Genomic DNA, 17,680 nt, shown 5'->3' with positions numbered 1-17,680 from the left:
TCAAAAGCTTTTTTCCACCTTTTTTACCCAGAACACCCATAAATAAGTTCAATTACATAGAAAGGTCTGCCTGTATTTCATGGTGGTACTTTCTTGATAAGAGACTACTAACTGGAGGAATAACTCATCAAAGTCAATGCACACCAGCACTTTTTAATTAGCTACCAAAGCACTTAAGAAATTGAAGCATTAGAAGAAAACAAGACAATTTTTTATTTATTAGTAATTTTTACAGCTCAAATTTAAAAATATTAAACCAGAAACAATTCAAGATTCATGAAGAAAAATCTGGAACTATATACATGCATAATTAAGAATATCTTGATTCTTGTCGGTATTTACTTAAGCTTTTTGTACAATTTTTTTCACACAATCATATTTACAAGCATGTCTGTTTTAAACATATGAACATACATCTCTTATAGCATTTATAAATCTTTTGAATATATAATTTTTTCTTAAAAACAAAAGATTATTTCCTTGATTTGACAGTTTTGGTTTCACCTTATAAATACCAGATGGGTATTTATTCAGTGGGATGGAAAATTATCATTATTCAAATAGCTAAATAACAGTCATCCTACTGATACCCACAATTATCACATATGGCTTTAAATACCTCCCAAACTCAAAGGATCATCTCACAGGTATAAAGGACAGTCCATCTGTGGTGTGTTTCTAATTAAAACTCCAGCCTTTGTTTGGGTTAGATCCATAACTCAGCAGACACTAAGCATGTACTCAGAGCTAAGAGGCTGTTTTAAATTATAGAAAAAACAACTTTGATTCCAGCCAAGTCAAGAACATATGAAGCATGTATAAAATGGGATGTATGGGCTTTTCCAGACACTCTAGCTATCTTTACAGATGGTTTTTATCATGGGATACCACAGTTTTGAACAGACAATATTTGTGCGAATTTACAGGAATCAAGTGAGAGATCTTCTAAGAAGGGGAAGAATACTTTCTCCTTAAAAGCATCTTCTAGAAACAAAGAAATCTGAGAAGGTTTTGCACATAATACGTCTAAGATACAATCCAACTTACTGATACAATCCAACCAGTTGGATCACTTCACAAATCAACTGAAAATCCATCAGCTTGCTCACTTTTGGTTGGGACAAAAACCCCCAAACCTCTGGCTTTGGCAAATTAAGAAGTCATCTCCTTTGAGCATCGTTCTCTAGAGCTCCTGCACTGATTCTTCCACAGCTTGCTCCTCCACAGGCTGCACAGCTTCCTGAACATAAACAATGAATTCTGAAGCCTCCCCGCCCTGGGTATAGACAGTGACTGTCTCGATGCCCTCCACCTCATCTGAGGACACCACCAGGTGATGCTGCTCCGACAGCTCCACCGACGCCTGCTGCAGCGTCTCCTGGATCATCAGTGTGTGGTTGGCTGACTGCTCCTCTTCCTTCACCTGAGGAGACAGTGGAGAGCTTACAGAAATTTCACCTTCCCAAGAAGTACCTGGTATTCTGATGATTAATGGAAATACAGCACACAAATTAACAATCACACAGTTTTGGAAGAAAATGTCAGTCTTGCAGAAAATGCGAACGCTTTTTGATTAATGAGAGTGTAGCTAGGCAGAATACTGAAAGCACCAACACAGCATCTCAGTTCTGGGCACAGAGAGCTGCAAAATTTCAGGAACACTGGTCTTCAGAGACAGCTTTAATCTCTCACAGTCACTCATTCAAAACCGCTTTTATTTAAATAAATCTGAACTCAGTCAATTCCTCTAGTAGCACTGAGTTGAGAACCCATCCAAAGCCATGTGAGAAAACACCTACTGTACCCACTTTTCTCTTTCTCCCTAGTCAATGGCTGCTCTTAGAAGTGCAAATTTCACTGTAAACCTTAAGGGATTTTATTAGAAAAATGTGAAATATAAATATCACTGAAATAGGTTCCTAAGGCCTACTGTTTGTGAGGCAGCAATGTGTACATTATTGAAAGGAGAGTGACAGAAACAAGTGAAAATAAAGGAATTTTTATTGAACATTTTGCTTCTTGTCAAAATTTTAAAAAGCAACACAATCTGGTGTTGAATTCCAAATTCATAGAAGTGCCTGTCAATTACTGAAATGCAGTACATACTACAATGCAAAACCAAATCTTAATCCTCTAGCAGAACTGTATAAAATTCCCATGCAAAGTACTCCAGACAAGTATAAATAAATCAGGAAACTGTAAGTCATGTGGAAGAAATGCATTCTCTCAAGTATTAGTGATAAAATAATCTACTTTTAAGGAGAGAACAGAACAGCAATTTTTCAGTATGCAAGACATATGCAAAACCATTCGTTAGGGGAAGATGTCCCTACCCATGGCAGGAAGGTTGGAATGAGATGATTTTTACAGTCCTTTCCAATCCAAACCATTCTAGGAATCTATGGTTCTGTTTGCTGGAGCACAGTGTGCTCCTGCAGCACTGAACTCTTAAGTGATCTTACAAAGAAGAGGCCAGACATGGCAGATTCTATGAAGTATGGAATCTAAGATCTAAGAGTTACAGCAGTTAGAAAGGGCTATTTTTTTTTTTTTTTTAGTTAGAAGCTGGATCAAAAGTAAACAGCAGTAGCACAATCAAATTCAAGTAAATGTAATTAAGATCATTAATGCTGTTTAAGAAGGGAGTGGGAACAGAAAGGAAGAACTACAATGGGGATTCTAAGGATCTGGTTGGTCTTGGTCCCTTAGAGACTAGCAAGGAGAAAAATAGGCTCTATATCTTTGTTTTCCTGATGCTCTTTTCTCATTTAATTTTTTTCCTTAAGCAACCATTCTCTTTGTTATACAGTGACTTTGCTTTTGACTTTTCTATTTCGTGTTTAAAATACCTGTCAGAAGAAGATTTCAGAGATTCACAAGCCCCTTAGAACTTCACAGCACTCTGAACTTTCACTCAATTAATAAGACTATAGAAAGCTTTTCTTGAACAATAACAAGTATGTCCAGGTGTTAAATTATGCAGAGGGCCCCAAGTCAGTATGGCTGTAATATACTTATGAAATAAATGTGGATTTTATCTGGTGAAGGATTTAACATCTAAAGGGAATCTGGCCATTGTCACTGACCTTAATGCAACAGCACAGCTGTACCCACCAATGCCCACCCTGGCTTCATTGCACAGGATTCAATTTATAGGGATAAAAAAATAAAGGAGTGGAATGAAGTCTTTTCACATTCTTTTATCAAACATATCTAAATGTTTTATTTGAAATATAGTTTAAACAGCTCCTGCTGAAGTTAAAGCTCAGCACCCTATACAAGAAGATGATGCTGGATGTTTTCTTGACACAGTAAAATTTGCAACCAGCCTCAGAAAGAACAATTTATGTTGTCTCAAAATGCAGGCATCATAGAATCAAAGAGTCACAGACTCAGAACAGTTTGGATTGACAGAGAACTTGGGGATGATCTAGTTCCAACACCTCTGCCATGGGCAGGGACACCTCCACTAGGCCTATCCAGCCTGGCCTCAAACGCTCCCAGGGATGGGGCATCCACAACTTCTCTGGGCAATCTGTTCCCATGCCTCACTACCCTCTGAGTTAAGAGTTGCTTCCTAACATCTAATCTAAGTCTCTCCCTTTTGAGTTTGTAAACAATCCCCCCTGTCCTTTCCCTATCTGTCAAAAATCACTCACTCTTTTTATAAGGACCTTTCACCCCTCACTAATGGAAGCTTGAGCCTCTCTTTGAAAAGCAAGGAGCTAAATAATGAAAAAAACCCACAGAACTGTAAACTTTTGTCTCTTGCTGCTCCTAATGCACCCTTTTATATTTTTTAATTATTAAAGAAACCCTAAATCCTATTGAAAGCAACTGAGCATCAGTGAATTCTTATACCAAGCTCCCTTTTCATAACTGTCCTCCTTTTCATAACTCCTCTTTCCTGAGGGTACTTGCTTCACTCAGCTCTGTGGAAGTTAAGGACATACTACTAATGAACATTGCAACAGGCCATGAGAAGTCTAATCACCATTGAATTCAGATAGGAAGCTGCAGTTAAAAATGTTAGATAATTAGAATCTCACAACTTGCTGTGAATCAGCTCACAATTACAGGCCTTGATGTTAGAGATGCTCAAACAAATACAGAAATAGGGGTGTCTAAAACATGGCCCTATAATTATGCAATATACACTAATCCCTCTTGTTTTTGTGCACTATACATAGCCCTCTGACAACATGCTTCAGGCCAGAAAAATTGCACTACATTTGCTAAGAGCTGCAGGAATGCACAATACAGTATGAGATGGATCTCACTGTTGTCACTCTAAATCAAAACCCATAAATAATTTTAAATATAGCTTTGTGAATGTACATAAATAATGAAGAGTGGAAAATAAATAAAGCACAGTTGACACAAAAATGAAATGAAAGCAGAATCTCATTCAATTCAATAGCAGCAATCTAATACTTATTCAGTTTTATATCCTTTTCAAATGAAAATGGCCAATAAGGAAAGTTAATTTAAACTCCCTACCTGACTTTAGCGATGTGGGTTTATTACCCTTGTCATGCAGGGTAAAGAAAACTAATGCCTTTATTTCTAGCATTTCTAGCTTCCAGTATCTTCTTTGGATAACTATCTGTAATCCTTTTAGTTTGACAAATCACCACATTATTTGGGATATTTACATTTCAAATCAGTTCAATGTTTATATGCTTCTGCTTGGTTCCTATTAGATTGTTCCACAGGGGATAATCTCAAAATGTTAATTTACATCCCTCAAATTGATGAAACAGTGGGACAGCTGCCATCTGAATGAATGAAGTCACCACACTCAATTCTCTTTATAGGCTTCTGAAATATTTTGAAGAGCAGCATCCAAGACCCCTTTTCTGTTTGAGAGTCAGCTGAAAAGCATCTGTCTGCTTATCCTTCATTAAAGAATGACAGCAAGGAGCTGAAGCCCCACACAGCTGGCACATTAAATCAAGTCAGTACCTGCATAAATATTCTTTATTAACTAAATCTGTCTCTCGCAAAAGCCAATGGGACATTCACCACCACATTTTCTTATGAAGCTCAACATTTCTAAATTCCAAATGTTCTTAATTTACATATCCAAGGACCATCCAAATACATGGAAGTATTCATTACAAATGTGCCACTCTTAGAGAAATCGCTTTCTCTCAAAACAAGAAAGTATTTTTAAATTTGAAATAAATGAATTCAAGCCATTAAGGAAAACATACTTCTTCCCTTTCCTAAAAGGAGTAAGAAAAAATATTTGCAGCAAGATGCTAAAGCCTTTTCCTTGCTCTAGAACTCATTTTGTGAAATATCTTCAATTTTATTTGAAGTCAGCAGGAGTTCCAGGCCCATTGTGCTTGAAACAGTTTTGCTGGGCCTGTCCCCAAAACCTCAGTAGAATCTCCCTCTTGATTTCACACTGAATGCTGCTCTTCAGTTTGCCATGAAGTAGAAAAGTTAATCACAGAGATCTTTCAGATTTTCCAACCCTTATACTAGGCTGCAGATGCTCCTATTTATATCATAAAGCATCAGTAAGAAAATATACAAAATATCTGCAGAAAAGATTAAAATGAAAGCATTTTAGATCACAGAGAGCACCTGGATATGCGATGTGTCAGCTTACATTGGTGCCTACAAGCTTTGTTCAGTATCATCAGAATAATTTCAACACGTTCTCAGCTCTGGTTTACATATAGTTACATTGTGTGAAAAAGACACACAGAAAACACTGTAATTTGATCATCTGAATCTTTATAATGAGCTACAAAACAAAGACAATCTGGTGCATAATGGTTGTGGAATAATAAGAGGCTTGAGTATGAAAGAATTGCTTTGCATAAAAGAAAAGCAGCAAGGCGACAAACAAATCTTTGTACTATTGATGCAGATTTTTAAAAACTTTGCAATTGGCTGGTTGAATATACCCTGACAGAGGGACTGTGGCTGGACATGGCACTCATCTGGCAAAATGCTGGATCACCTCACCTCCTTTTGAGGCAGAATGGCAACACTGCCATTGTTTTAGGAGCTCTAACAGGACAGGGATCTTGACTGAGATTTTATCTGTACCTTACAGAGATGAGAACTCCTCGGCCCCATCTGCCCCATTTAAAACTCTCCATTGCTATTACTGCCACAGGAAGCATCAGATTGCTCTGTGTTCTAAAGCAACTACAAAATTTACAATCAACATGTGCATAACTCCATATACTGGCAAATTTTCTAGATTGCCACCAGCACCCATCACCACATCGGGACCAATCCAAGCAGACTGAAATACAAGGTGTGCTGTGGAAGCACAATGTTCAGTAGCCTCTGATGTGACAGCCATGCTAATAATAGGTATTTACTTTTGAAGATGTGCTATGCTATAAAATTCTTTTCTGTGATCTGCTTTGAGCTGATGTATAACCTTTGCTCTGCCTTCCTACTGCTGTCACTTTGAAGAAAGTGACTTACCATGATAGGTTTTTACTGGAGCCTGAAGAGATCACAGAATAAAAGGATGAAAGGAACTAAAACAAAGGGTGAAACACATGGAAATCCAGTATTTTCTGGCTACCTTCTGATAAAGATCTGTTTGTTTATTGTAATAGCTGATATACTTATTCTCCAGAACACATTATGTCTAAGTTAAAAATAGGTTACTATCCTTTTCAGAAACAGATTTAACCTTTCACTTCAGTATACAGTAGTAAAATCGTTAGTAAATCCTTCTGAGTCAAAGGAAAAGAAAGAGAATTCAGCAGCCAAGTACTGCACTTTATTGTTAATATTCATGTAGTGCTTTGGATCAGGACCTGGATTTTATCAGCTATGCTACATGAAAAGAGTAGTTCGTGCCCCAAAGACCTTATAATTTCAGTATCATTTCAGCATAAAACAAGACAATGTAAGCAGACATAAAAAAGGGAGGTGAGAGAGTAAAACATAAATGGGACAGTGGTAGTTCAGTGTGACAGATATTAGTGTCAATATACAACAGCCTATTCACAGATAATTGCTGCCATCATATTTTTGACAAGTAATTGAGAAGACAATGAGGTACAAACTGCTCCTCATTAAAAATCCACACAACTAAGCACGAGAAGAAGAAGGCATTAGAAATTTATCTGAAAAAAGTAATAAGCAACTAAATCTTCATGGACTGAGCAAAGGTAGGAGACAAAACCTTTAATGAGAAATGGGACTCTAAGTAGAAAAGGAGTAAAAATTCAGGAAAGGAAAACAAGACTTTGATGTGGCATAAAAAGGAACATCAAGTAAACAGGATAAGAGAAGCTGATGACAAGAAGAGGAGCAAAAGTGATCTCTGAGTTTTTTTCTGAAAGAATACAAAAGGGATAAAACATAAACTGTGAATGTCAGAAAAAAGATTATCAGAGTTAACTGTAGCATAAAATAACTGGCTTGGGCAACCACTGTAGCTAAAAGGTTGAAATAGGAGACCATATAAGAGTCATCATTCAGAACAAATTGGCACCATTTAGGTATTCACCTTCAGGCAAGGCCCAACAATGTTCCTGAGGAGGAAATCAGCTCTCTGGCTTGAAAAAAATAGGAAAGACATCCCACAGAGTTGAGAAATAAAATGGACTTCTGATGAACAACTGTGCAGAAAGGCTGATATAATCACCTTATAATAATAATGACTAGTGATTAACACAAACTTCACAGCCATCTTCAGAGTGGTTCTAGAGCACATAAACCTAGTGCAGTATCACAGGCCTAAGAAAAAAGCAAATTACCAGCAAATTTGTCCATCATTATCTAAATGAGAAAAACCCTGAAAAACAGATAACATGCAATCAAATTAAACTGGTTACAACATGCATACCAATGTAACCCTTTGGTTTGCAATCCAAAATTCTACTGCTCTGTAGTAGTAATTTGATGTGAAAATAAAAACTCATATTTGGACAGACAACTCTACATGCTTTCTACTTCTTGTGTCAAAGAGATGTGATACAAGAAATAAACTGCATCTCCTGTCCAAGCCGTGGGCTGCCAGCTTCTCCAGGAGTGTGCTGTGGGAGACAGTGTCAAAGGCCTTGCTGAAGTCCAAATAGACAACATCCACAGCCCTTCCTGCATCCACCAGACAGGGCACCTGGTCATACAAGGAGACCAGGTTGGTCAGACATGACCTACCCTTCGTAAAGCCATGCTGTCTGGGTCTGATACCCTGGCCATCCTGTAAGTGTGGTGTGATAGCACTCAGCGTAAACTGTTCCATTATCTTACCTGGTACTGAGGTCAGGCTAACTGGCCTGTAATTACCAGGATCCTCCTTCCTACCTTTTTTGTAAACGGGTGTCACATTGGCCAGTTTCCAATCATCTGGAACCTCGCCAGTGAGCCACAACTCTTGATAAATGATGGAGAGCGGCTTGGCAAGCTCATCTGCTAGCTCCCTCATCACCCTAGGGTGGATCCCATCTGGTCCCATTGATTTATAAATATCCAGGTGCTCCAAGAGTTCTCTGACTGCCTCCTCCTGGATAACAGGGGGACCATTCTGCTCCCTGGCACCACCTACCAAACCCTGGGGACAGATGTCTTGAGGACAAGCTGTCTTACCACTAAAGACTGAGGTGAAGAAGGCATTCAGCATTTCCTCATCTTTAGTTACTAGGTTGCCTGCCTCATCCAATAAGGAACAGAGGTTGGTTATACCCTTCCTTTTACTATTAATATATTTGTAAAAACTTCTTTTTTTTTATTATTTTTAACAGAAGTTTCCAAGTGAAGTTCAAACTGAGCTTTGGCTTCCCTAATTTTTTTTCTACATGCCCCAGCAGCTCCCTTAAATACTTCCTGAGAAATCAGTCCCTCCTTAAAAAGATGATACATCTTTTTTTTTATTTTTAAGTTCTTTCAAAACCCCATCGCTCATCCAGACTGGCCGCTCGCCTCGTTGACTCATCTTTTGGCACACAGGGACAGTCTGTTCTTGCGCCGTCAAGATCTCTACTTTGAAGCTTGCCCATCTCTCCTGGACTCCTTTATTTTCAAGGGGTGTTTCCCAAGGAACTCTCTGAATAAGTCTCTTAAATAGGCCAAAGTCTGCCCTCCAGAAGTCCAATGTAGAGATCTTATTGATATTCCTCTTTATTTCACCAATTATTGAGAATTCTATAATGTCATGATCACTGTGTCCCAAGCAGTCTCCAAACTCCCCATCACCCACCAGTCCATCTCTATTTGTGAACAACAGGTCCAGCATAGTCCCTCCCCTGGTGGGCTGGCCCACCAGTTGTGAAAAAAAGTTATCCTCCACAGACTCTAAAAACTTTCTAGACTGCTGTTTTTCTGCCGTATTAAGTTCCCAGCAGATGCCTGGTAAGTTGAAGTCGCCTACAAGAACAAGGGCTGATGATCCTGAAACATTGTTCAGTTGCTTGTAGAATAAGCTGTCCACCTCTTCATCCTGGTTGGGTGGACGATAGCAGACTCCCAGTAGGATGTCAGCCTTGTTGGCCTTCTCCTTAATTCTTACCCATAGGGACTCAACTTGGTTGTCATTAGTTTCAATACCTATGACATCCAAAACTTCCCTAATATAAAGGGCCACCCCTCCACCTCTTCTCCCTCTTCTGTCTCTTCTGAAGAGCTTGTAGCCATCTAGTGCAGTGCTCCAACTACGTGAGTCATCCCACCATGTTTCTGTGATGGCAACTACATCACAGTTCTGCTGTTGCACCATGGCCTCCAGCTCTTCCTGTTTGTTGCCCATGCTGCGTGCACTGGTACACATGCACCTCAGCTGGGCCACTGATTTCTCCCCTAACACAGTCTTGCCATCCTTGGGCCTACTTCCAGACAGCCCAGATGCATCCCCTTCCCCCTTTAGACCTAGTTTAAAGCCCTCTCAACAAGGTCTGCCAGGTCATGAGCTAAAAACCTCCTGCCCTTAACAGAGAGATGTATCCCATCTGATTCCAGTACAGCAGGTGCCGTAAAGGTTGCCCCATGATCAGAGAATCTGAAATTTTGCCGATGACACCAACCCTTGAGCCACTTATTAATGATGCGAGTTCTCCTATTTCTTTCATCGTTTTTTCTGCCACCAAAGGGACTGAGCAGAACACTACCTGCGCTCCTGCCCTATCAACCACTTGACCCAGTGCCCTAAACTCCCTTTTAAGTGCCTTGACACTCCTCCTTTCAATTTCATCACTGCCACCCTGGAGTATTAGCAGTGGGTAACAATCAGAGGACTGAATCAGCCTAGGAAGTCTCTCAGTGATATTTTGTACCTGAGCCCCAGGGAGGCAGCAGACATCCCTGTGGGATGGGTCTGGTCGACATACAGGGCCCTCTGTTCCCCTCAGAAGGGAATCACCTGCTATGATTACCCTTCTTTTCTTCTTGATGTTAGAGATGTTTGGGATTTATCCCAAATTAGAAAAAAATTAACTTTGATAACAGATTATTATGCTGACTCACAGGCAAAATGAAGATAAAATCATTTCAGGCTCCAGACAAAACCTTGGAAAAGTCTCATACATGTGACACTAACAGAGCCAACAATGATTCCTATTTACCAAACATAATCCAAGCTAAGCAGGGCTAACCTTGCATTTTTGGGGTTTAAAATCATAAGCTGAATCCCAATTCTAGCTGTTGGAATTGGTTACTGTTATGTTGTCAAAGCCTTTTCTTTAATATAATCATTCATATAAACAAGAAATATAAAGTTTCCTAAGTCACAACTGAAATTTTGTTCTCGACATGCAATTCAGAAGTTGTGAAAGACAATCTGATCTTGATTTCACCTCCATTATAATGTGTATTTATAATTTAGTGTACTTGCAGTAAGACCACAAGCAGAACAATAATTTAATAGAAGAACTCCTCAAACATGTTATCCTTTATGTACTGTGACCCTGTAGAAAACAATTTTAATATTACACCAGTTAGACCTAATTAATACACCAGATATCTTCTAGGATGCTGAAAATGACTTAGGGATAAATATAGAGTTTTTTCTGGAGGCAAAATTCTTGAATTAACCAGAAGCTCTTGAACCACAGCACACTGAAGGTATGTAAGCACACAGGTTAGGGAAGTGCTAAGGCATGAGCACTGCAGCATTACTGAGACATACAGCTGGATTTATACAAGGCTTTGAGGATAAAGTGTAAATGAGAATTTTATGAGTTAAAAGTAAGGACAAGGACAGCTGTGGGAGAAATAAATTTCCAGGGAAGAAAAAGTAGACAAAAATAGGAACACTACAGTGTAACATTTACAGAAAAAAAATCCTTTTGAAACATTCCAGTAGTTTAGAATTCGAAAAAAATTCTTGGTGCAAATAGAGAAATATGAAGGAAACTTGTGAGGGCTAGCTAAAAATGAGATTTGAAAATAAGAACTGATATAAGAAATGGGTAATGTATGTCCTTTAGAGAAAAAGAAAAAAACAAACAGCATAAAAATCAGGACAACTACAATAAATGTTGTTAAGGAAAGAAAAAATGGATCCAAGCTGCTCAGCAAGGACTCTGGGAGGCCATTAAAGAGCAGGAGTGGAAATTCAGTGATGGATGATGTCGATAGATTGCTGACACCCTGAATGAATTCTTTGTCTCACAATCCACAAGAGAAGCTGCAGGTCACAGAAGAAAGTGTGGAATACATTTTCCAGTAGGAAAGTGAAATATGAACATATCTAAAGGTCACTTCAAGGTTAACAATTAGAAACCTATGATAATTAAAACCCAACCAAGTTATAGGTACAAATAAGGAATATCCCACAGAAAGCAACTCATTATTGAAGAAAAAACCTGACAGTTTCTAATGGGGGAGGATTAAAGTAAATCTAATAACATTTAAAGACTTCTTTCCCTCAGATTAAAACTGGCTGTGCCTGTAACTATGGAACTATTTTCTGGTGGGAAGAAAGAGCTGGAAAGTAACTACAGCTGTATAACAGACCAGATTATGATAAAAAAAACAATTTCTGTAGAAAAATAAAAGAAAAAAGAAAAGAGAAAAATGAAAAGAAAAAATTTTAAAATGTAGAAGATTCTAAAGGGAGGGGGAAAGGGGGCATAAAAAGAAAAGTAGCAAAGATATTCTGTGCTCTGAGAATTCAATATTTCATTCAATACAGGAGTGGTGCTTGTAAGAGTTTGATATCACTGAGAGTCACTGATGTATAGAGGGAAAAAGAAGTGATTAAGGCTTAGCAGTCTGCAAACTCAAAAGACTAGAAACATGGATTGAAAAGTGAAGAAGAAAATTAATTTCGAATATAAATATTTACTTAGAAAAACTTAACAGTAAATTCAGAGGGTCCAACAAGGAAGTTAATAGATTTTATGATGACTCAGATATTTATCAGAGTTAATACCTGTATATTTAAAGTTTAACACTCAGATATCAAAACAGGCTCTGGGCAGCTCTACTTCAACAGCCACTTTCTCCTATACCTTTAGTACAACAGCCTCAAAAGATTAATTTCTTTAGGGAAGAACTAATTTCAATAATATTGACAAACACCAATTGTATTCAACCCCTAAACAGTTCATCTCTATAGCACAGCATGCACATTGGTAATGGCTATACTATAAAAGGTTTTTTGAAACTTGCACATAATTGGACCACACTGTCTCTTCTCTTTAATGACTGAATTTAGTTTTCAAATTTGGGTATGTTATTCTACAAAAAAGCCCTAAACTCTTACATAGTTTCTAATCAAAATACCTGTTAAGAAATGCAAAGGAACATCTAAAAATGCTCTTGTTTCAAATTCTGCTTTGTCTTTGTGACATCTGGACAGCAAGCTTAGGAATTATCCAAGTACTTCACAGACCATGAACTTCACACTTCTGTGAAGCTCTCATGAACTCCATGTCCAAAACACTACAAAAAATGCTGAACTCAAAAGTTAGTTTTAGCACTCAGAATAATCACTTCTGGTTCATTTAAATAAAAGGAGCTACTTAAACTCTTTGGAAAGTTAAAACTTCACATGTAATTTCCTTTCCTCAGCTGTCAACCACTGAGTGAGACCCCAGAAACCCCAGTGAATCAGTGGGGAATGGGATAAGCAAAGAGCTGTGCTGAAAGAGGGGGAACAAGCAGAGTTTAAAGAACACTGAGAGGAGAATGAAAAATGGAAGTTAGCAGACACCTGTGAAGAGGAAATACTGAGCAAAAGTCTTCATGTTTGAACCCAATAGACACCTCAAATTGAAAATTATTTCCTCTTGCTTGCTGCACCAAGGACCACCTGAATCTTTTAGATGACAATGGCATTAAGTGTCTGCACAAAATATAAGTACATTATTTTACAAAGCCTGAAAACACCTGCTAGAAAAAAGCTGTATTTTCACACACATATCTCCATACCGATACAGGTGTATTTATTCATTCAAAAACTGTAAAACATACAAAACTATATGCACTTTTAGATGTATAAAGATATATGTGTATATATGTATAAACATGTACATGTGTGGGCATGTAAACACACATACATACAACACCCAATGAAAAAACAGAAGTTCTCTCTGTGTCTTGAATGATCATTTAAAATTTGTCCCTTGCAAAGTAACACCCATTTCACAATAAATATATGAAAATTAAATGTGGCTGGTTTAGAGAAGAAAAGAGCTCTTACCTGCTTCACCACTGTCACTGTGCCCGGTGCCATGGTAACGACAGAAGCCACTGCGGTGGCATCGTGGGACTCTGAACCCAACTCAATGATCTGCTGCAGGATGTTTACAGCTGTTGGATCCAGTCTTTCACCTTATCAGAAAGACAGCAGCCGTAAGATCATTGCAGTAGGACAGTTCTGAGGCTATGTGAATCAAACAGCAGAGCCCTGACTCGCAGTGCTGCTGGTACAATTCAAAAAGCTCAATAATGTGACATTTTAATAACAGATCTATGGCAGGGAAGAATGCACAAAATAAATTTGCCCAGGGAATGCATGAATCAGCAAGTGCAGCCACACTTATCACTTCTATGCCTATTTGAAAGAGATCTAAAAGAGTACATTGAATAAAGAAACAACAGCCACAAGTCATAGCAGGAATTGCAAATTAGGAAGCTGCAAGACTTTACAAATCCAAATATGTATTTTTCAGACATTCACCTTACACAGAAACTGCCTGTATACCTATAACCACTACAGCCATTTGGTATTTTAGAAACCTGTGTTTACCCTCTGTCTGGTCCTCTGCAATACCCCTCAACCTAAATGAAGAAGTTTTATCACCAACCTGCTGAAGGAAAAGGCTAATTGCTTAACCTCATACTGATCACTTTATAAACACTGGATCAGAACATATCTGTCCTTTTTAAAAAAATCTCTGATGTGTGTAGCCCTGCCAAAGGAAAGGGATGTTTACAAAAAAACCCAAACAAAACATTTATAGTTGTACGCTCACTTCTCACAAGGTGTGAAAGACCTGAATGCAGAAAAATGTTTTTTGTTTTGCAGGAATACAAATTCCTACCACTGGCCCACCATTCCTACATGCCCACTGTCACCATGAGGGAGATGTCAGACAGAAAGAAAGAAACTCTCAGGGTCACATAAAGCTTCCTTATGTTTGCTTTAATCACTGCAAGAGACAGAAAAGAGATAGAAAATAGAATAAATCTAATTTTCTAAGTTAAACTCTTTTAAACTGAGGTTGATACTGTGATAGTATAGGTAGTCTAAGTCAGATAATTTAATTTCAAATAGAAAGTAGTTATATTTTGTAATTTATGTAAGAAACAACTGTATCTGAGTACTGAAAAAGGTTTGCTTGCTTTGGGTTTTTTTAACTATAAAACTGCATTTAACAAGATACTTCTGTTTTTTTACAGAGGGAATATGCTGGAAGAGTACCTGAAGTTGGATGCTCTAAAAAGATTATTCAAAAAATTATAGCTTCATGCTTAAAATAAAGACTGCTATGTACAGTACATTCCATGACAATATTTATTTTAATTTAGATATACAGAAGTTTAAGAAAAGTTCTCAAGAAGTTTTCACTTATTCAGAATCTTAACTCATTAAAGTAATATACAGAAACTGGAAGTAATGTAATTTAATTGCAACATGCTTGGAAAATCCATAAAAACTGAGAGTTTTTGACATGTATCTCTATTGTGAACTATGAAGACTACAATGGTAAACAATTGTAAAATGCTGTCTTCTCATAACCAAGGCATTTATTTATATGTATTAAAAAAACCCCAAAAACAACAACATAGGAACGCCTACTCTAGTCTCTGGTGTTTTAACACTCTCAGAAATCTGGGCATTTTTTCTTTTCTCCTAGTTTTTGTTATTTCCCACTTGGCAGACATTATCTAATACTACTCTTTCACTCTTTTCCTTCTCAACCTGATACAGAATAGCTCACTTAGTTTTGTGTACCACCAAAATTGAGACTGTTATTGCTGTCTTGGGAATGTGGTAAATGAGCTATTCCACCATGTCACTCCTGCAGTCTTGCTGACTAAAGCCAGAGAGGGAGGAAAATAATAGCCAGAGAATTGTCATTAGATACACACCATCTACTCTGCCAAGATAGCTAATTTCACAGCATATTTAATAATATAGGCAGGAAATTCCACACAGCTAATAATAAAGTGCAAAACAGGCAGTGATAAGTATTAATGACTTCAGGATATAGGAATTCATAATGAATTATATTTTTTCATTTATACTTAAAGAAAATATAACCCCCCCCCAGAAGAAAGTTCTGGATGACTTATTTCATAATTTTTAATAGAAGATTACAGGAGGTCATATATTGCCCAGTACACTCAAAAGAACTGGATATTTTGAAAGAAAAGGTGTATTTGTGTTCCAACCTAGGAAAAAGGTAACTTACTGTTCTCAGAACTGTATCTGAGGTTCTGTAATGCAGCCACAGCAGCCTGAGTGCCTTGAACATCTTCTCCAGCCTCTGTGATATGGAGATACTGAGTGGATGCTTCTTCGGAAACCTCGGCGGTTAACTTGGAAACAAAACCCAGCCAAGGCATGAATAATCTCTTTTCAGTGATTTAACAGAAATAAGGAATGAGTTTGGACAACAAATACTGTAACAAGAGCTATACTGGGTGAAACAGAATTCAAGAAGAGTGTTACATGGGAGACAGGATAAACATTCCACAGTGTTCTTCTAGATTCTACTTCAAAAGTTGTTTTAAGAACGCAAAGTTATCTTGACCTTATTTGGAACTAACAATAGACTTGTACTGTACCAGGGTTTAGCAAAGACCTTTTGAGCATAATTAATTTACAATGTAGATCTGCTAAACACCTCAGAAGCTTGAAAAAATGGCATTTTATTTCAGAAAAGTTATCCTTTCCATAAACTATGTTTTTTTCAAGACAAGCTGTCACTATATATTCCTGCTCTGATGGGACTCTATTGCCAATTCAGCAACAGAGTCATTCTTGCACCCAGGATGTCCCCTTATTTTTCCAGCTTTGGGCAGCTACAGGCAGTGTACAGAGAATTATTTGGAATATGGATAAAAGACTTTGAAGGGTTACATTTTAAAAGGCTTGTCCTGTCTTCTTTGAACGGCTGTCCAAATAGAACCTATGCCAGTGTTTTTCAAAGACTTATCCTTCTGTGTGTGGATACTCAATAACCATTAGACAAGACCTGCAGGTCAGCTCTTCCAAATCAGGCATTAGATCTGTGATGGGGGTCAGACTGAAATTTAGCAGAAGAGGACTAAAACTGTGAGGGTCAGCCAGCTGCAGTTGGCTCTTGGCTTTTTCCTCAATCTGGACTTCAAAATCAGTCTGTTCGGGCAGTGGAAGACACTCTACTGGCAAACCATAATTTTTTAATTGAAGTGTCTAAATCTGTGCTTTTGCCATCGATTCTTCGTCTCCAGGATTGAAGCTGAAAGCATGGAACAGATCATAGAAGACTTACTCTGCACAGCATTATAATTTTTTCAGCTAGTCAATTTAAAAATTCAGTTTTTTAGATTCTAGCCTTCTCTGGACCAAGGCATAAGCTTTTTTTCTGCAGCTTTGCTCATCTTACAGTTAACACTAGTGAATATTCAGCATATTACAAAATGCAGTAAGTTTTTCAATTTCTCACTTTTATGCTAAAGCTTTCACCCTTTCTGCTGCAAACAGAAGACTAGAAGCCTAAAATACAAAAATAAGCATTTACAAGGTTGTTAACCCTACCATATATCTAAATTTAAAAGACATAGCAAGGTATGCATTCAAGCAAAGATAAAATCCCACGACCTTCTGATCTTATATAAAGTCAGAACCACATTTTTTCACACTTCTGTTTTTTATCCTTACTTTCCTCCCCAGAATTTAAAAAAATCATAGGGTCAAAGCTATTGTTATTTTGCTTTACCTCCCACTTGGTCTCCCCATCATTCTCCACCAACTTCATTCCATGCTTATTTTTAAGATGTCTGTTGAACTCCCATTTTGTACCGTACACAAAGCTGCAAACAGGACACTTAATGCCACCTACAAGACAACACAAATAAATTCTTTGAATTATGTGCATATAAATTATTTTCCAACACAGCAACAACCTGTTTAATTTGACCCCATCTCAATCAAGCCATGTAACTGTGAAACGTTTTCTTTCAGCTATTTGTCCAACATGAAATATGTTACTATTTAACATACACATCAGTGGCATACTTAAGTAATATTTTTAAAATGTGT

At 37.7% G+C, this 17,680-nt stretch overlaps 1 protein-coding gene across 4 annotated transcripts in view; it reads right to left on the bottom strand.

Annotated features, from left to right (window-relative positions):
* Positions 1–202: 202 nt before the first annotated feature.
* Positions 203–17,680, bottom strand: part of ZFAT (zinc finger and AT-hook domain containing) — a 75,610-nt gene continuing 58,132 nt past the window's right edge. For 3 of the 4 annotated variants that reach the window (XM_068180512.1, XM_068180523.1, XM_068180508.1), the window contains exons 13-16: positions 17,358–17,476; positions 15,846–15,972; positions 13,628–13,758; positions 203–1,423 (exon numbers count right to left, since the gene is read on the bottom strand). In XM_068180512.1, coding sequence (XP_068036613.1) covers positions 1,184–1,423; positions 13,628–13,758; positions 15,846–15,972; positions 17,358–17,476 — 617 coding nt within the window. In that variant the 3' untranslated portion in view covers positions 203–1,183. Of the gene's footprint in view, positions 1,424–12,977; positions 13,068–13,627; positions 13,759–15,845; positions 15,973–17,357; positions 17,477–17,680 lie in introns of those variants that run through there. The other variant, XM_068180533.1, reaches the window with a different exon arrangement.

Source organism: Anomalospiza imberbis, chromosome 1 (assembly GCF_031753505.1).
Source record: "Anomalospiza imberbis isolate Cuckoo-Finch-1a 21T00152 chromosome 1, ASM3175350v1, whole genome shotgun sequence".
In the NCBI taxonomy this organism is placed as follows: domain Eukaryota; kingdom Metazoa; phylum Chordata; class Aves; order Passeriformes; family Viduidae; genus Anomalospiza; species Anomalospiza imberbis.
The sequence above is the reverse complement of the archived record's forward strand: the minus strand, read 5'-3'. Positions and strand labels throughout refer to the sequence as shown.